Here is a 20,200-nt window from a genome sequence, read left to right as displayed (position 1 = left end):
TCACCAGTGTCTTTATTTCACTAGCCTCTGATCTCCAGCCACAGAGTAACAGCTATGAGCAGGAAAGGTGGTTATGTGGTTGGGAATGTGTGCTGAACTCAAGATCAATTCCCAGCATGCATGTCAGCGGCATACTCAAGATCAATTCCCAGCATGCATGTCAGTGGCATACAAAAACTTATAACTTCAGGGGATGCAACAGCCTCTCCTGGGTTCCCCAGGGACCCTCAACACATACGTATGCATGTATGTACACCTAATTAAAAATAAAATAAATATCTTAAAAGAATGATAGATGTGACCGTAATAAGTACCCATCTATCACTAAAGAGACCACAGTCTCTCTGTGAGACTGGGAGGAAGGCTGAAACTTCTTGTCATAGAGACTTGGCAAACTAGCACCTTTACTCCAGTATAATTCATTTGATCCCTTTTTTTATTTATTTACTTAAATACTTTTTTAGATTTATTTGTGTGTATGAGTGTTTTGCCTGCCAGTATGTATGTATGTATGTATGTATGTATGTATGTATGTATTGCATGCTTGCCTGGTGCCTAAAGAGGCCAGAAGATGGCATGGGATCCCTGGAACTGGAGTTATAGATGGTTGCTGGTTGTCATCTGAGCACTGGAGAGCAAGCTGGGTCCTTTGGAGGCGCAGCCAGTGCTCTTAAATACTGAGCCACTTCTCTCGCCCTAAAATATTTTTTATAGCCAGACTTATGATACAAAATGTACTAGATGTTTTATGAGAAACAGCAACAACAATAACAAACTAGTCAATGAGGCCCTTTAAATAGAAGGGTCCTCCCCAAATTCCAGCAAGCAACTTGAATGACTCCTAAGCAAAGTTTGGTCTCTTACAATCTCCTCCTCTTTGCCTGCCTGCTCCTAGCTCCTCAAGGTGAGAACCCCTGGAGTCATCCTGCTACCATCAACTCTGCATTGTGATATGATGCATTCATTCTCTCTCTCTCTCTCTCTCTCTCTCTCTCTCTCTCTCCTCCTCCTCTCCTCAAAGTGCTCAAAATCCTCTCCATTTTCTCGCCTTAAATTCCACTCTTTTACTGTAGCTCGTTATCTTAACTGAGCTTTTATAAACAGACCACTTGGAAGTAATACTGTTCCTATGCAGATGACTGACACACACAACCTTTCCAGAAAGGCTCTAAAGGCCTTTGTTAACCAAATTGCCTTTTAATTGGTGGAATTTCAGCCAAAGTGTCAAAGAGAAGGAAGTAAAATAAGACAAAGGAAGGAGAAAGCATTTGAAATCTTCCTTAGGACTTTCTGACTTGAGGTAAAGGGGGAGGAGGACAGAGCTGGAATGCCTACAGGATCTGGGCATGGGCGTGATCAAAGATATTTTCATTTCTCTTTTGAGTTTACTCAGAGAAAAAAAGTCTTACCAACATTTAGTATCCATAAATGGCCATGTTCTTTAACTAAGAATCGTCCTTAGACTTTCTCATTAAAAAGTAAAATTAAATGAAAATTCAAAGAAGCATATGTTTGGCAATTTTTCCTCTCCTCAAACTATCTCTTCCTGTACTGTCCATAAAACACGCTGGTGGGCTGGAATGAGCAAGTCCTCACTAACCAGCACTCAACCATGTGTAGCTCTAAGGGAAAGGGGGCCCTGTCCTCTGACTTACAATTGAAACTTACTTAGTTGAAGATTTTTCTCACCAGAGTCCTTATATTTTTCTCCCCATGGGCAACTGCCCCTTAATTAATCCCATTTCCCCCAGTTCTAGTTTGTTCAAGCAGCTGAGCAAACAAAGACGAAGGCAGCCATTTTTAATGTGCTTCCTCTCCCAGACCCTCTGGGATGGGCGGGCTGTTCATCTTGACCATAAACTGGGGCCTGGATGGCCCTAGAGAAAGCTACGAGGGACTTCTGTCAGGATTAATTTTAATAGACTGCAGACTGCCGCCCAGAAACCATAACCCAGCAAATGGCTTTAAATTACTATTTGCTGATAAAAAGGGAGATAGGAGCTGCGCATTCCGTCCCGCATCTCAAACAGTGTGGCTAACTAATGCAAGGATTTACTTTTCTTGTGGAGCGCCTGCCCTTTATAACTCAAACCCTGGGATGGCTGAGGAAAGCCGCCCTGTGTCCTAGAGAGATCTCAGGGAAATTAGCTGGAGAAATGTGACATTTTATAGAAGTTTTGGATTTTAGAGCTGGACCGGAAATGGCTGAATTCCTACGGACTTGCGGTGTACCACGCGTCTCTCATCTGTTACTGCACTGACCTACTGCCTTCTGCTTCTTCATCTGTTAGCTATAGGCATGCCATTTTATAAAGTGCTTCCATTTTGGTTAAACAATAACAATTCCCTAAACTACTTCGGTTCCTAGAATAAAAAGAGCTTGTTTTTCTAGATTCTTTTTTCCCTCCCCACTGTAAAGATCCCCAGGAATGGCTGGTCAGCAGAGAGAGTTTATCAATTACCTGACATTTTTCAACTCACCTAATTTCCCTAGTTACCCCTAGCAATGGCCACCCAGACCCAACCCCCTGGCCCTTGTTAGATTCCAAACCCAGGACAGGTCTCCCTCCCACACTTCTCACCCTGCCCCCTACCCTAAACCCCTCCCTTCCAGGGGCTGGGCTTTCACCTGCCCTTCCCCCAGCCTGACTCCTATATGACTCAGCCATTTTGGCTACACTTATCTCTTGGTCTCTCAGCCCAGGCTGCTCTTCTTGGTCGATGGCTTCTCCCATGGTCTGGTTTAGTCTGCCAGCCATTTAGTCTGCCAGACTCAACCTATATTGTGTTAACCCCTAGGAAAAACTGCCCCATTCCTGGCCCGCTGGGCCTCTGCCCAAACTGTGGACATTATTGGAGTGATTGTTATATTCTGTCTTGTCATAGAGAGGTCAGTTTTTCTAGAATCCTTCTCCAAAGAAAATCTCTCAGACATTCTGGGTCTGGCAGCCAAAAGCCGATGCCATTGTGTGCAGCAATTAAAGATTTTATGCTATCCAATGAAGCCATCAAGGCCATGGGAGCCTAGGGTAACCACCCATGTGCAGTCAGCAGTTTCTGTCATTTTAGCTGATACATAAGCCATTTGGATTATACTTCCTGCTGTAACTTATCCTTCTTAGACCTATGATGGCATTGATGGCTAGGCTAACTGTAGCTTTGTCAGATTAACAAGAGTACCAGGCTCCTTCTCCAAGGCTGCAGCTGGCTTCTCAGTTCATTTTACATGTAAAATCAAGCCTCCCTTTCTGGAGCTGCTAAGTCTCCAGCTGAGAAAGACAATTTGCTTTACTGACAGCCCTCTGAAAGAGATAAAACTCACAAAATGGGCTTAAAATATTTCAAATTTTTTTCCCTCTCTAGGCTATTGTTATACTAAGACTTCAAAAGTTCAGCGTTTTAACATTGATTTTTTTTTTTAACATTGAGTTCTGATAACAAGCTCAAATGTTTGAATTCCTTCCGTTGTCCAAATATATACTTAAAAGTGCTTCTCAATTGTGCTTTAAAAAAAAAAAAAAAAAAAAAAAAAAAAAAAAAACTCTGTCCAATCTACGTATCCAGCCCTCTGGAAAGAGTGTTAATACTTTTAACCCAGAATCATTGGCTCCTTAAGTTATTAATGACTCAAAGGCATGAGTCTATTAACTTTTTTATAACATGGATTCCAGTACAGATTACAAACAGTGGTAATGCTAAGATATCTAAAACTTTTATCTCTTTTTGTAAACTTAAAAAAAAAATTATGTAAGCTTCAGGAAGTCACCTTGGATCCACCTCTTGCTGGTCAAAGGGATTCCAGTTAAGTTACTCACAAGGTCCACAATTGCCTATCCCTGAGGTTGGGACAGCTCTCCTCCCCCAACTACCAGGACGGTAGTATGCCCCAAATTTCCCCTAAACTCTCTAACTTTACCTTCTGTTTTACCCCCGCAGATTTCTCCAAACACACTGTGCCCTAGATGCTTCTGAAAGAATTTCTGACCAGCCTGAGTCCCTGCATCCTAGACTGTTCCAACACTGCCTGCACTTTCCTAGCCCCAGGTTCCATAGAACCTGGGCAGAGAACAAAACAGGCTACATTCCTCTCTCTTCCTGACCTTTGACCATCATCCCAGCCTTCCAGAAGCTCTAGTTTCAGCAGGGGGACGTTTTAGAAGAGATTACTTACGTCTCCCTTTATCACTGACAAAAGGCTGGAATGCTGAACTTTGTTTAGTTTGAGCAGTCTTACCCCACCCCTAAACCTCTGCCTCTCTAAGCTGGGCTTCTTAATTCCTTCCCCAGCCTGACTGCCATGTAACTCAGCAATCTGGCTACTCGTGGTCTCTTGGCCTGGGTCACCCCTCTGGGTCAGTGCTCCTCTCTTGCTTCTCCTCCCCCTCTCTCCTCTCATGGTCTGGTTTAGTCTGCTGGCCGTGCTCAGCCCGGACTCTTCTTCCTTCTGCCTGTGTTCTCCTGTATATTGGCAGTATACAGTATAAAGTATGGAGTAGCCCTGGCCTCCTTTTATTTGATGTTTTCATGTACCCCATGACCCCCACCTGCTTTCTTCTTCTCTGCCTTGTGACCACCCAGCCTATGATTAGATAAGGAACTTCTAGCTCTCTCTCACTAGAGATGACCCTGGGAGGTCTGAGCTGGCTCGTTTGCTCATTCCTTTGTCTTCCCCAACTACTTCCTTTCTTCCCCATTTCCTCGTGCCTCAATTCTAACTCTCACTCTCGGGGCTCTCTCCCTTACTCTCTCTGAATATTTGTGAGACTATGACAGGGAAGAGGGTGAGAGTGGACTGTAGAGGAGTCAGAGGGGCTTGGCAAGTTGGAGTCTGACTGACAAAGGAGATCTGTTGAATGGTTTGTGGATAGCAGGCATTATTGTTCAAAAGTCACTGGGGTGTGGCTGCTTTTCATTAGGTATAGCTGCTGTTTGGATTTGTTTGTCAATTCAGTATGTTCTACTCCTGGTGGAAACTTTGGTGGGAAAAGTCAAATCAATCATGAAAGAAAATTGAATTTGCTTCATGCTTTTTTTTTTTTTTTTTTAAGATTTATTTTGTGTATATGAGTACATTGTTGCTGTCTTCAGACACACCAGAAGAGGGCATTGGATTCCATTACAAATGGTTGTGAGTCATGTGGCTGGTTGCTGGGAATTGAGCTCAGGATCTCTGGAAGAACAGTCAGTGCTCTTAACCACTGAGCCATCTCTCCAGCCCTGCTTCATGCTTTTAATGACCTTTGGGAACTGAGTCCATCCTCCACCCTACTGTCTTCTCAGTCTTCATGGATCATGTCAGCTGTTCCTGGAGTGAATATTCTCCATGGTTTTATATATATCTGACAACAGCAAATTCAAAGGAAGGTTTATTTAGATGCACACTTGAGGATGCAGCACATCATGATGAAGTCATGGTAGTAGGAGTATGAGGAGGTCACTCCCATTGTATTCAATCAAGAAACAGAAACGCCTGCTGGCACTTAGCACCCATCTCTCAGTCTCATAAAATGTTAGTGTGGGGTCTGTGACATTTCTGCAGTGTGTGCACTTGCGCAAAAGGGCTAGTGGCGGAAAATTTTAAAGCAAAATGAAGCAAAAACCAACCTGTGAGGAAGTGCGCCGGAACAACTGGAGCTCACAGACAACGCCAGTGGAGGGAAACACAATAGGGGCACTCTGTAAACGGTTTGGTGGATTCTTAGAAATTAAATATTCACTTACCCCATTGCTTCTTAAGAAGTTAAAAACCCATTTACCCTACGTTGAGGCAGGATAGAAAGAGGGGGGAAACTAAGGGGTCATGGGAAGGGAAAGGATCCTCTCACCCCGGAGTCTTGTTGAAGTTTCTTGCCAGCTCAGATGCAAGAACTCTAGCACATCTCCTTCAAAGGCTGCTGGGAGAGAGATTCCTTTCACACAGAGGACTTTCTGTCAAAATAGCAGTGAACCAGGCTTAAGTCCTGGATGTGTTCTACTTTGAGCAAGTCCTTATTCCTTCCCTAGACATTTTTCTGGGAATCTCAAACAAGGCTGTGTTTACAGTGAAGGTATTCTACCTTCCTGTATCCCTCTGATCTATATTTTTACCTTATCAGTTATAATCTTGTCAGTGTATCTGAGGGAGCTCAGTAAAGAAACTGCCAACATAACTGCTCTGTTATTGGACTTGGGGTTGTTTTTATTGTGAATAAGAGAGAGAAACCATCCAGAGGCACCTGGAAGGGTCCAGAGCAGAAAGAAGCACCAGAGTGGACATGGTCAGGGTAGGGATGCAGAAGAAGGAAGAGAATAATAGAAACTGATGTGTTTATAAAAAGATAAAGAGATATAGAATGTGTTCGATAGGTGTGTGTGGAGAGGTATGCGGGAAGGGGTTGTCTCAGCGGGCCCATGCTGAGGTATCTCTTCCCCCTGTGGGACCAGCCACACACCGGTATACTATAGAACAGAGATTATTCAGGGCATGGGGAGGGGAGTAGAGGCAGAGAGAGAGAGAGAGAGAGAGAGAGAGAGAGAGAGAGAGGAAGAAGAAGAAGAGGAGAAGGAAGAGGAGGAGGAGGAGGAGGAGGAGGAGGAGGAGGAGGAGAAGAAGAAGAAGAAGTAGAGGCCAGCCATGAGCACGTGGAGAGAGGGGGAAGAAAAGGGGAAGGGGTGAGGGGAAAGGGAGAGGCAAGAGGTAAGAGAAGAGCAAGAGAACAGGAGACAGGCAAGAAAGAGAGGAGGGGCAAGCAGCCCCTTTTATAGTGGGCCAGGCCTACCTGGCTCTTATCAGATAACTGTGGGGAGGAGCATACCTGGTTGTTGCCTGATAACTGTGGGGGTGGAGTTTAGACAGAATGCTAACATCTTCTCAGTTTTTAGAACACCCCACAAAGGCTTTATTGCAGTATACCAATCTGGACCCTGAAAACCCAGAAGGTAAGCAACTTCTGATGACCTACTTTATCCCCCAGAGCTACCCTGACATAAAAGCTAAACTTAGGCTGTTGAAGAAGGGGCCCCTAACTCCACAGGCAGAAGTCTTGGCTCTGGCCTTCAAGGTGTACCATGAGACAGATGAGAAAGCCTGAAAACAGAAATACCACATGCTGGCAAAGGCCATCCAACCGGCCTCAGCTGCTACCCCAGACTCCTGGTCTTTAAAGGCTCAGGGACCACCAGGCCCCTGCTATAAATGTGGTCAACAAGGTTAATGGGTGAGGGCTTGCCCCAACCCCAGCAAGCCAAGGGGACCATGTCCTAGGTGCCATCAGAAGGGACATTGGGCTGTCGATTGCCCTCATGTCGCCCAGAATAGAGGAACATCGCTCCCAGAAAACCCTTCAGCTGACCTTCTAGGATTGGCTATGCATGACTGATGGCGCTGAGCTCTCTCAACCTGACCACGCCTATCACTAGCAGGGAGCCCCGGGTTGTTGCTACCCACGTCCGACCCGAGGAATAAGGCAACGGCAACCCTGTTCTTCTTCAAGCGGTTTATTCAGCTATCCCTGTACAGCGAGCTTCTTTTCTCTCTTCTCTCTCTTCTCTCTCCCCAGTCACTGGAGATTGGCCATTCTCAATGATTCGAGGTGGAGTGATCAGGTAACCACACCTCTCAGCGCATACAACTCCATATATGGAGTTGTCTTTTCTCTCAAGCAATGCCTATGCCAAGCGCCACCTTGTAATGGCGTAGCTATCATGGTATGTGTATGACCCATCTCCTTCCTCTTGGACACTGCGGCCACTTACTTAGTCCTGACGGAGTTTTGAGGACCCACCTCACCTTTGCGTTTTCCTATTGTCGGGGTAGGAGGATAACCTTACCTTCCTCACCAGACCCCCCCCCCGCCTCTTAGTTGCATTTTTGGGGGTGTACCTCTCACTCATTCATTTTTGGCAGCGCCTACATGTCCTGTCCCCTTACTGGGAAGGGATATTTTAGCCAAGTTGGGAGCCTCTATTTCCTTCCCCCACCCCCATTCACCTAAACCCAAGCTCCCCAGCAGTTCCTTTGCTCCTTCTAGCCAGTCAACCTACTAACACTAACATGCTATTTCCCTTACCAGCTTATCATCTCAGGTGGACCTCCAAATTTGGGATGTCCAGAACCCCTCTGTTGCTAAATATCATTCTGTTGTCATCCAGTTACCAGACTCTACCAGTTCCTGTTACAGGATTACCAGCCGCTGTCCACAGAGGAACCTGATGCACACATCTACCAAGTGGACCCTGATGGTGAAAGCCAGCTATACCCCAAAATAGACTATGCCCCTACACAGCAAAAAGTTTAAGAGACACGGCTCCCTGACTCCCCTTTCACCATCGCCTTTTTTTCTTCTCTTTATAATAAGAAAAAGGGAGGTATGTTGCTATCAGGCTCTGACCCGAGTGGCATCACATCTAGGTGACCCCCACATCGTTGCCAAGGCAACCGCCATACATTCCCAGAATCCACCTGGCTACCTCCCACCTTTACCTGCAATAGGCTACAGCACCACCCATATAAATAGGCAGAGCTCTCTGACCTCTCTCTCTTCTTCATCTTCCCCCCCCCCCGCCCCCCATCTTCTTGCCACCACCTTTGCCCTATTTCCTCAATAAACCTCCCTCGAAAATGTTTTGTCCAGTGTGGTTTGTCCTGAGCCGCGTGCATGTACAGCAACAACAGAAATAGCAAGAGATAGGTCATAGTGAGAGAGCACGAGAGACATGTGAGATGAAGAAATTATGTGGATTATAAGTGGGAAGAACAGCTGTAGGAAGGACCCTTCCAGGGATGGTAAACCCTTGAAGAGTACTGGCTTTTATCTAATCACTAGAAATTCTTCTATAGTCCAGAATAAGTTCATTTCTGATATATGGACTTCCTGGAACCTAACAGTCCAGGTCTACACACTGTGGTGACATAGATTTCTTCGAAATGCTTCAAAGATAATTGCATCACAATCCATCAAGTATAAGTGTTATAAAAACAATGAAGTGTGACTCTCCCTTGAGAATCCCATGTCCACATCTGGGTATGAATATGTTTCATCTGAGCACCTCTGTCTCTTAACATTCCTAATTAGACCTAAATGAAAATATTTTTTATTTGACCCCTACTCTGCTAGTCCTGAATATTTTCAGCATTAAAGCTGAAAACCTTGGTTTGACCTAGGTTGAAATCCCTGAAAGATTAGGGGAACTTCTCAGGCAGTTGAAAGCAACAGAGTAGAGCTGTTCTTCCTTTCTGTTCCTTTTGGTAATATGACCTAATAACCCTGCTCTTAAGAGAAATGAAAGTTTATGTTGACATAAACATCTATAAAATGTTGACAATGACTTGGGATTTGTGATCATTAATAACTGAAAACAACTCAAATATCCTTCAGCATAAACATACAACTCACAATGCAATACTACCTAGCAATAAAAAGGAGCAGTAGCATAAATAACCTCAAAAGATAGTAACACTATCAACACTAACAAAGCCAGAATCAGAAACTGTCAAACTATTTTCCAAAGAGGTTGTATTATGTTGCATCCTCTGCACCACCATTAGCAGTCTCTAAGAGTCTCAGTTGGTCTTCATTTCTTCCAACAGTTGACATGGTCCATCTTTCTAATTCCTGATATTCTGACTTGTTCAAATATCCAAATCTTGTTTTGTTTGTTTTTGAAGACCCCCATACTCGGGAGACCCTTCCTCAAGCCTCCGGAATCTCGACCACCCAAAGATCACAAGAAACCATACCTGGATGCAATCAGCAGAGGTTTATTAGGGAAAGAGCTGGCAGCCAGCGGTCTGACCAGGTACTCGCGCTGGAGTCAAGGTCCGACCCCCTCGGCCAGTCCTTGGAGGGTTTTAAAGGGAAAAACCACAAACCAGGGGAGTGGGATGGGGTTGTTAAAGATACAAAACATGAAAACAGTGGAACAATTCAGAGGTATTCACTCTAAATGATTAGTGTCATGTGGAAATCGCCCTGCATTCTTCTCAAAAATGTGGTTTTTACCATGCCATTGTGCCCTATCCGGCCATTTCAGATTGCTATCTTTACTTTTTCCGGCTATAGGGCTAGGGCCCCACCTAGGTGGTAGCATCTTTATCTGTAATCAGGAATGCCTTCCTGCCTTGGGCGAGGCTTGAGGAATGAAATCCAGCAAGTGTCCTTCACCTGGAATGTGAAGGCCTGAAATCTTATTTTCAGTTCTGTAAGGCAAGAAATCTACACATATTTCATAAAATGGCCTTTATAATTTTTCACTCTACATTTTGAGACAGAATCACTATGTAGCTTTGACTAGCCTCAAACTCTCTATGTAGATCAGGCTGGCCTTGAACTCAGAGTCAGCCTGTTTCTGTCTCCCAACTGCTATTCTTTGTTGTTGGTGGTGTTGTTTTTCAAGACAGGGTTTCTCTGTGTAGCCCTGGTTGTCCTGGAACTCACTCTGTAGACCAGGCTGGCCTCGAACTCAGAAATCTGCCTGCCTCTGCCTCCCAAGTGCTGGGATTAAAGGCGTGGGCCACCACTGCCAGTCTCCAACTGCCATTCTTTTTTTTCTTTTTTCCAACTGCCATTCTTAAAGGCATGCATTACCATACCTGACTATATTGTGTTTCTAATATACATTTTATTATAGCTAGTTATATTGGTCATTTGTTACCCTTTGAAGATTTATATTTAAATTGTGTGTATGTGCATGTGTGTGCTTGTGCACAGGTGTCTGGAGAAGCCAGAGTTTGTGAGGTGCCTTGGAGCTGCAGTCAAAGGGATTTGTAAGCTACCCAATAGGGGCGCTGGTTCCCAAACTCTCTGGTCCTCTGCAAGAGCAGTATGCACTCTTAGCCATTGAGCTCCCTGTCATTTATTTTTACTGTGATTATTGTCCATTCAGGAAACCCTGTAAATTTTGGTCCAAAAACTCGATTGCTTAGTATTAGATGTGACACTCTATTACTTCTGTCATATTTTACTTATTATAAATGAGTCAGTAAGACTGTGACTTGCGTGTCCTATACTTTCTCAAAGCGCAGGCGAAAAGCCGGGAAAGTAAAGGACACATCCAGAAAAAGCCCGCCAAACCCAGACGCTTCTGCGGTGATGTAACTTCCGCCCCTGTGCGCTTGCTCGGACGCCCCCAATTCCTGGCCCTGTCCGTTTCCGGCATTTCAGTAAAGCTCCATTCGGCTGGGAGAAGCCGTGCTCTTCCGGGAAAATGGCGACTCCCGCTCGTGCTCCAGAGTCGCCGCCAGCCGCGGAGCCTGCGCCCGCTGTGGGCCCCGCTGGGGATCCTTGCCCGCCGCGCCAGCCGCAGCCCGTGCGCAATGTGCTCGCTGCCCCGCGGCTTCGAGCCCCCAGCTCCCGAGGACTTGGGGCGGCAGAGTTTGGCGGAGCTGCGGGAGAGGTTGAGGCGCCAGGAGAGACTTTTGCGCAACGAGTAAGCGGTGGCCCTGGGATCTCGGTGGCCGAGGATGGGCATCGGGGAACAGGCTCTTGGGGGATCGGGTTTCGGGGACTGGTCTCCCGCTCCACACCGCGGCCTGTCGCGCGAAGGTGACCTTGCGTGGCCAGGCCTCCCAGCCAGGCCCGTCCTGTGCGCGGGCATGGCTCCGTGCTGCCCGGCCCGCACTCGGCATCAGCGCCTGCTCGATTCCATGTTCGCACTACAGCTTTCAGAGAGCTCGGGTACCAAACCCACGTTCTTGGTCCGAACGTGTTGGACTACCTTTTCTCTATCTAAAGTCCCACTTTTCCGAACTGTAGGAGATGGAGAAGCAGGGTGTAAAGACTGGTTAATTGGGCCTAGAAAGTTTGGCTCGTCCGTAGCAGGGGAGAAGATAGCTAATTTCTTAAAGGCGGCTTTGTGTAGGAACAGGGGTAAAGGAATAAGAGGCTGAAGACGCCAAAAGGATATTTTCTGAGAGGTTTTTCAACAAGGAGGGGAAAATGGACCATGAAGGCAATCGAGGGGTTGGGAGAACTTAAATATTGGTATAATAATTTGGAGATAAATATATATTAATAGTTAACAGGTGGTTGAAATTTCTGGGGAGCAACAAAGGATAATGGGAAAATTGTGAGAGAGGAATGGGTTTTAGGTTTTTTTTTTTTTTTTTTTTTTTTTTTTTTATTTTGGGTGTATTCAATTGAGGGGAGTAATGGCAGGCATTTAGTTAATTAAAAGCCAGCTGATTAAAACCCAGAGGAATGGGTACTAGGCCCAAGAGAGAGAAGGCTGAAAAACTAGAGGAACTCAGTTGGAGAGAGGCATTAACACTGTTGAAAACGTGGGAATAAATGTATCAGGAAGAATAGAGGACCTAAGGTTTAGTCCCCGTTTCCATTTGTTATGTAACCAAGTAAAAAGAACCAGAAAGGGAATTTTGTCACTGAGGGAAAGAAGCCATCGACCATTTGGCAGGAGGGGTTCCTACTAGAAACTGGTAGGTGTTTTGACTTTTCCAGAGTGGGTCGTTAATTTTAGCCCTGAATTAACCTTTTGGTCCTGGGACATTTTTATATTCTTTAAGAATTATTGGGCATCTCAAAGTGTTTCTGTTTATATATGCAGAGTCTAGAAATACTACCAGTTTGTCAGAAGCAACTGAGAATTCTTTCAAACACAAAACCACATAAGGCCATCTTCCTTTGTAAGATAGTGATGTTATCCCATTATGTAATCCCTGGCAAACCTTTGACCCAATAGAGTCATTTCTCAGTTCCATTAAGGTTCTGAGACCTGGTTTAAAAACCACTGGTCTTTATCCTGTGTTTACTGTGCGGGCTAAGCATCTGTTTGTTTTCCTAAATGTTTAAGACCAGAAATTTATATTTTTAGGAGGCTTGGAATGTCTGTATGTATAGAGTTAAGACCCAAATCTAAATATAAGTTTCAGAAGTTTCTTACACATGGCTTGAAGGTAATTTTATACCATGTTTTTTATCGTTTGGTTTTGACTGCAACTCATCATCATATGGTCAGGTGTGACATGGAGGAATCAATGTCTAGGCTTAAAGAATTTCAGATTAGGAAGACATAACTTTTATTCCTGAAGTTCTGATTTGATGAGATAATTTCCTTAGGGGAGGGGTTAGAATAATTTTATCTGTTTGGTTCTCCTTTTAAGCCAGATTTTTAAAAATCAGATTTTATTTTTTTAAACTTTTAAGAGCCAGCTTTTTAAATTACATTTTTCCTTTTAAATACTGTGTTTTCATGTTTAAAAACATGCCTGTAATATGTACATTGGTTTCTTTTTTTCACTCCACAGAAAATTCATTTGCAAATTGCCCGACAAAGGTAAAAAGATCTCAGACACCATTGCCAAACTGAAAGCTGCCATTTCAGAACGTGAAGAGTTTAGAGGGAGAAGTGAACTGTTTCATCCTGTTAGTGTAGACTGTAAGCTAAGGCAAAAAGCAATCACAAGAGTTGATACTGACGTAGACAAGGCCCGAAATTCTGACCTGATGCTTGATACTTCATCATTAGTTCCTGAATGTTCCTCAATAGACATTAAGTCATCTAAAACAACTTTAGAAACACAGGAACTTATACATCTCACTCACAAAGACAGTGAAGAGACTTTGGAGGCTGGCAGCACAGTGACCACCAGCCCACCTGCTCACATCAGAGCCCGGATACCCTCATCTGAAGTTAAGGAACATCTCCCCCAGCACCCTGTTTCAAGTCAAGTGGAAGAGATTTCCAGCAGCATCGACAGTCTGTTTATCACTAAATTGCAAAAGATTACAATTGCAGACCAGAGTGAACCCTCGGAAGAAATCACCAGCACTGAAAACTTTCCAGAACTGCAGACTGAGACTCCCAAGAAGCCTCATTACATGAAAGTGCTAGAAATGCGAGCCAGAAACCCAGCGCCCCCTCCTCATAAGTTTAAAACCAATGTGTAAGTGTCACAGGAACAGGCTTGTGTTAAGAATGTGTGTGGAGCTCAGAGAAAGAGTTCTTCTGAGAACTCTATCATACTAGTTGAGGGAATGTCACATGAGGAGCTTGTAGGTAGAAGTGACCATACTGTGAAGGTAGACCAGAGTGGCTGGAATGGAGAACTGCTTTGAAAAAAAATGTTAGTTTTGAAGGCAAGTCATCGAAAGGGTTTTAAATAGCAGATGGGGAGTTGCGTGTTTCAAGACACTTAGCCAATATTTCCTAATAAACACAGAGTGGGAGGGCAGATGTACCATGACTTCTTGAAGTACCATTTGCTGGTGTGCAGCTCCCCCTCAATTGCTGTGTAAGCCAAGAGAAGTAATTGCGGGAGCTAATGGGCTATTCATCAGCGAAAAAATAAAGCTGTGTGCTCATAACAAGTAGGCAGCAGAGCGGTGGGACACAGTAAAGAATCTGCTCCTGAAAGGTTGGAGTCTACAGCACTCAAGGTTTCCAAACTTTGAAGAAATTTTAAACTAAATGATAGCAATTTTTCAGGGAAGGGAGGTTAAAAGGATTTTTTTCTAAAAATTAAGCATAGATTTGGGGAGATACAGGGCTGGGAATCTTGCTTTTGCGTGCTTTGCTGTAATGTTTCTGAGATCACCAGAACAACTAAAACTCTTTGCGGAGAAAAGAACTGCATTTGTAGCAATTAGGTCAACTATGGCAGGAAGCAGTGTGGGGTAACTGCCCATCTTTACATAGGTGATGGCAGACTCAAAGAGGGAAAAGGGTGTTCCTTCTTAGGAAAGCTGAAAGCCCAAAAGACCCACGTCATGTTTGTTGTTGCAGAAACTTAAACCTAATACACTGATTATTGTTGTAACTTTAAATGGCTTCTTGTGTTTAGAAAACCAGGTCTTTTAGCTAGAAAAGTGACCTTTGGTAAAGGCATCTGGACGAAGGGGTCTCCTGGTGTCTGTCTCACTTCCAGGAGGTTGCATTAAGAAACTAGGAGTGTCAGAGTAAGGTGGCCTGATCACAGGCGTGTGGCCAGGAACAGGGAAGGAGAGGGATGAGCAGCCAGGGCCACTAGAATTAGTAGTAAGTTTGAGAGAAAGGGCAGCTTGTGCACAAAAGAGACCTGGAGAGGCTGCAGGAGATACATGGCATTGGGCTTGTGGGTGAGTGGAGGTTAAGCACACAGTGAGGTAAGGGTCACAGGGGTTGTACATCAGATAGTCTGCATATCAGATACTTTATGATTCATATAACAGTTACAAAGTTACAGTTAGGAAGTAGCAAAGAAAATGACTTTATGGTTAGGGCTACCATAGCACAAGGAACTGTATTAAAGGGCCGCAACATTAGGAAGGTTGAGTGAATGAAATGAATATAAAATGTGAGGAGGAAAGACAGACATGTTTGTCTATGTATCTACTGTCAGCAGCAAGTACGGTTAGATAGCCTGCTTTATGTTAGTCTTGCAGAAGCAGTAGGATCCTGGGTTAAAGGCCAGCTTTGTGCTTGTTGGATTGATTAAGCTTGCTTTTCCTTTCTCAGGTTACCCACACAACAGAGTGACTCACCAAGTCATTGTCAGAGAGGTCAGTCTTCTGCTTCCTCAGAAGAGCGGCGGCGCAGGGCTAGACAGCATCTTGATGATATCACAGCAGCGCGCCTCCTTCCGCTCCACCACTTGCCTGCACAGCTGCTCTCCATAGAGGAGTCACTGGCCCTGCAGAAAGAGCAGAAGCAGAATTATGAGGTAATTCTAGAGTCTTGGATTTTTCTTGTCTGTGTGTTGACTGCTCTTTAGGAATCAGAATTTACTTTGACTGAATAGAGGGATTAGATTCTAGAGATGTGGTTAGCTGAGGCCATTAGCTCTTAGACGTATGCCACTAGTTTTCAGCTACAAAGTTGCTAGAACTATAAGAAATCTCTGATTTACCAGTAGATCAGGGGAGGATTGGAGTGATGGGGGTCAGCCAGCGGCTGTTTGGGACAGCATGTGCTTCTTTCCCATGTGCAGCTGCTTGGTGGTAAGACCTTACTCAGGGACCTGGTTAGAGACATAGGGAGATGGTTCTTGGTTCCATCTCCTACAGACCAGGGGCCAACACAGAAGGGCAAGAGGTCATGCTGGGTTACCAGCTGCTGATAAGGAGCTTGAAACCATAATTCATGGTCCCTGTGAATAGAGGCCCCTCCTACTTTGGGTCTTGATCAGTTGTATATAGCACTGTGTTTCTGTGTTTTGCGTAGATCTTTTTTTTTTTTTTAATATGTATTGCCAAGATGTGAGAGTGCACACCTTTAGTCCTAGCACTTTAATTCTAGTTGGGAGGCAAAGGCCTCTTGAGTTTGAGGCTAGCCTGGTCTACATAGCAAGTTCTAGGCCACCCAGAGTTATAGATGGTGAGACCCTATCTATAATAAAGTGTATAATATTGATAAAGTTTGTGCTCAGATTAGCAAGATGGGAGAAGTCAGTGTGGGGATCCTTTGGAGACTCAGAGGATTAGTTATCTTAGATTGTAACATCGAGTTTCTGGGAAAACAGCACTCCCTCTCCTGAGCAGCTTAGCTAGACTTCAGTCAGGTGCCTCCATCTGCTAAAGCCAAAGTAGCTGTGGCTCCACCTTGGCTTTTTCTAATCATTCAGCTTGCACAGACGGATATCTCTGTGGCCTTTATGTTTCTTCCTCCCAGTGCGTTAGAAGTAGCATCAGATCCAACTACTGTGCTAGAGGAATGACCTGGGAGTTTTCTTTGGGCTTTTTTTTTTTTTTTAATACCTCTTGAAACATTTTTAGACTAAACTGTCAGCTTGAAATAAGTTACCTTGATAGAATAGTAATAGTAGATACCAATTATGCCTACCCATAATATTGTGGGCAGAGAGGAAGGACCTGCTGAAGTGTGGGTGGTGTAAAAGGTGAATCAGAGATGAGCTGTGAAGCCTGCCAGCAGTTGGAGTAAAGTCTTGCATTGGAAAAGTACACTGCACGTCTGTGTTTACGTGGACCTTTTCAAATATTAATCTCTATAAGACTTGAGCATGCAGCATTAATGTCTTGGCTCTTTGTGCCATTGAAGTGTATCCTTCAAATCTAGAAAACATGATTGAATCTAGAGAAGGAAGTCTTGTCAGTAGAAGATGTCAGCACCACAGGTGATTCTAACAAGGCAAATGGTTCACTGCATACACACACTTAGTGTGTCCGTTAATGGCTGCTGTAGTGCCAAGCTGATTTCTCAGTTTCTTTTGTGGAGGTAAACTGTTTTGATTGCAGCATTGCTTGCTCATAGAAATCACTAGCAACTGCAACAGAGGCTGACAGCTCTTGGAGACATTGTCCCATGTCTTGACAGGATACTGCTGTCAACTTGTGTTGCCAGAGAGACAGTGGAAGTCAATGCTCCTTTATCTCTAGTCCTGTTGAAATATCTAAGGGGAGCTGACTATGTGTAACTTGGCCTTTGTTTTTTTGTTTTGTTTTGTTTTAAAGGAGATGCAGGCAAAGCTTGCAGCACAGAAGCTAGCTGAGAGACTGAATATTAAAATGCAGAGCTACAATCCAGAAGGGGAGTCTTCAGGGAGATACCGAGAAGTGAGGGACGAAGATGATGCCCAGTCCTCGGATGAATGCTGAAGATGAGTTCTGGGGGATCCCGAGAGCTGACTGTTGGGCTCTCACTGTCTCATCAAACTTCCTACCAAGTATCCAGACCAGGGTCAGACCTTGTTGAGGGACAGCAGGTTTTTAAGTTACACAAAGGTAGCTACAAAATAAGAACCCAGTTTGTCTTTCAGAAGATGATCTTCACGTGCTTGAACAGTTTAATATTTGAACATTGTGTTTGGCCGTATTGTGTTACAGTTTTGCAGTATGTTGTGCATTGGTCTGATATTTTAGTGTGAGTAGAGCACACGTTTTCTTTAAGATAACTGCTTTTTCCTTTTTTGTACTCTGATGAGATAGCATTGCTTACACCCTTTCTGGTGAAAACTTTGTTATCCCAGGCACCTAAAGTGAATTAGGAAGGTCTGGTTCCCTCGCTCGAGAAATGAAGGGAGCAGTCTAAAGAATGGTACGCATGCTTGCATGGACATGTTCCTAAGATGCTGGATGTGAAATACTGTGGAAGACACTCAGAAACTTTACAGCAGTGCATTTGCTGCTCCTGTCTTCTCTTGGTGACTGCTGTCTCCTATGATGAGGATAAGGAGCACCTTGAAGAGGTGCTGGGTGGGGGAGGGTCTCCTGAGCTGGTGTGGGGAGCTACTCCTGGCTTCCCTTGGCTTGAACTCATTGCTGTCTTGAATGATAGGTCCCTGTACAGGACGCTCACATTTGGTAAGGGAACCGGTGTTTTTCTAAGAGTTACAGTTGAATTGTCAGTATATTGCTCTTTTTCCTTTTTAAACCCAAAGAGGTGTTTATAGGCTGCAGAAACTTCAGTCATGTATGTACACATTTGTGTTGTTTAAAATGATTATATAATTGTTTTCAGCAAAGATAACAGTATGTTATCAAAAAGCCTTTGTCTATTATGTGGAACTTGTAAAGGAGAAATAAAATACCAATCAGAGCAGCTCCACATACTAATGGTGATATTTTCTTGGTACTTGTGTGAGTTTCACTTTTTTAAAAGCAGTGTCCATATATGAAATTGGACTGAAAACACATTTAGATCAGATACACATGTACTGGGAAGGGCTTGATCCCACAGTGGATGCTTCCAGTATAAGTACTTTTCATATCTCTCCCACTAAGAAAAGGTTGTTGTAAGAACAGTATGGAACCTGTGGTTTTAAAACTACTAATAGATGATTTCAAAACAAATTGTTTGATATTCTCTATCTGGAATGAACTAGTGTTTCTGGAAGGCTGTTACAGGAGAGATCACGCTCAAGCATGGAGTTGAAGTCAGTCCCCCATGAGCTGCCCACTCTTCATAGTTGAGTGTTTGTACTTTGACTGGCTTTCTATGCAGACATTTTATATACATTCTCAGTTTGCTTTATGTTTTGCAAACATTTCCTGTGTTAAATGGTTTACATTTCAACCACAGTATGCTTTTATGGCTGCTCCATAGCTTTTAAACAGTTGCATGTCTCACTCACTAAATTGTGATTGTATAACCGTGAGTGGTGATGTGAACAACTTCTTGGACATTCATCACATCTTCCCAGAGCTGTTCTAGAAATGAACTTATTTTGTTCTTTTCTGTGAAGCTGGGATTGAACCCAGGGCCTAACAGGCTGAGCACGTGCTCTAGCACTGAGCTACATCACCAGCTTCAGTATACTTGATACCCAGGTTAGCTTTGAACTTGCTTTTCTGCTTTAGGGCTTATAGACCTTAACCATTAGACAGTTTAGAAGTGAAATTTCTAAGTGAAAGTGCAGAGCTTTTGAGGGGCTTGGTATATGTTACTCATTACAGAGGTTATTTATAGTTCTACTAGAGATAAATAATTTAAAGTTAATACTTAAAAGACATTTGCAAATTACTGAAAGTTTTAACGCCTTTAAAATACATGTTTCTTAATGAAGGTTGGATTTTTTTTTTTTTTTTAAAGTGGCTTTATAGGTTAGTGACTGCTACTCTTTGAAGACCTTTTTTTCTGAGAATGGCATCGTCCATACATTTGCAGTCTTTTGGAGAGTTTGCCAGCTTCCCTTATCAGTTCCAATGAATGAAGTGTCCCTACCCTTTTACCCTTTGTCAGGCAATTATTTTTTAGTGGGCCAATTGCCTTTTAATAATTTATATTTGATTTTGACTTTATCCAGGAGCCTGCCTTTGCTTTGTGCTTTAAAAGACTTGGTATTTGTTGTGTTCCCTCCCGCCTCCATTGTCGCTACCCCTACCTACCCCCTCCATGGTCTCACTGTGTAGCTCTGTCTCTGAGCCATCTCTCCAATCCCTTCAATTATTTATTTATTTATTTATTTATTATTTATTTTGGTTTTTCGAGACAGGGTTTCTCTGTGTAGCCCTGGCTGTCCTGGAACTCACTCTGTAGACCAGGCTGGCCTCGAACTCAGAAATCCGCCTGCCTCTGCCTCCCAAGTGCTGGGATTAAAGGCGTGCGCCACCACAGCCTGGCTCAATTATTTTTTATAGTCAACCTTTCACTCAGAAATTTTAAGCTTTTGTTTCCATGTATCAACTCGTTTAGTCTGAACATCCCTGGGGTGAAAGGGAAGTGTCTGCTTCAAATCAGACTTTTTCTGGGGACACTATTGGGTGAGGGAAGAGTTGCATGCTACTTCTTGAATATTTTACAATTGGTTCAGTATCAGAAGCCACTGTGTTTT

At 43.9% G+C, this 20,200-nt stretch overlaps 1 protein-coding gene across 1 annotated transcript; it reads left to right on the top strand.

The window, feature by feature from the left end:
* Window positions 1-11,128: 11,128 nt before the first annotated feature.
* Window positions 11,129-18,474, top strand: Polr2m (RNA polymerase II subunit M). Its single transcript, XM_076926239.1, has 4 exons — window positions 11,129-11,406; window positions 13,241-13,879; window positions 15,430-15,634; window positions 17,382-18,474. The coding sequence occupies exons 1-4, from the start codon at window positions 11,294-11,296 to the stop codon at window positions 17,523-17,525; spliced, it is 1,101 nt and encodes a 366-aa protein (XP_076782354.1). The 5' UTR covers window positions 11,129-11,293; the 3' UTR covers window positions 17,526-18,474.
* Window positions 18,475-20,200: the final 1,726 nt, after the last annotated feature.

Source organism: Arvicanthis niloticus, chromosome 27, assembly GCF_011762505.2.
Source record: "Arvicanthis niloticus isolate mArvNil1 chromosome 27, mArvNil1.pat.X, whole genome shotgun sequence".
In the NCBI taxonomy this organism is placed as follows: domain Eukaryota; kingdom Metazoa; phylum Chordata; class Mammalia; order Rodentia; family Muridae; genus Arvicanthis; species Arvicanthis niloticus.
The sequence above is the reverse complement of the archived record's forward strand: the minus strand, read 5'-3'. Positions and strand labels throughout refer to the sequence as shown.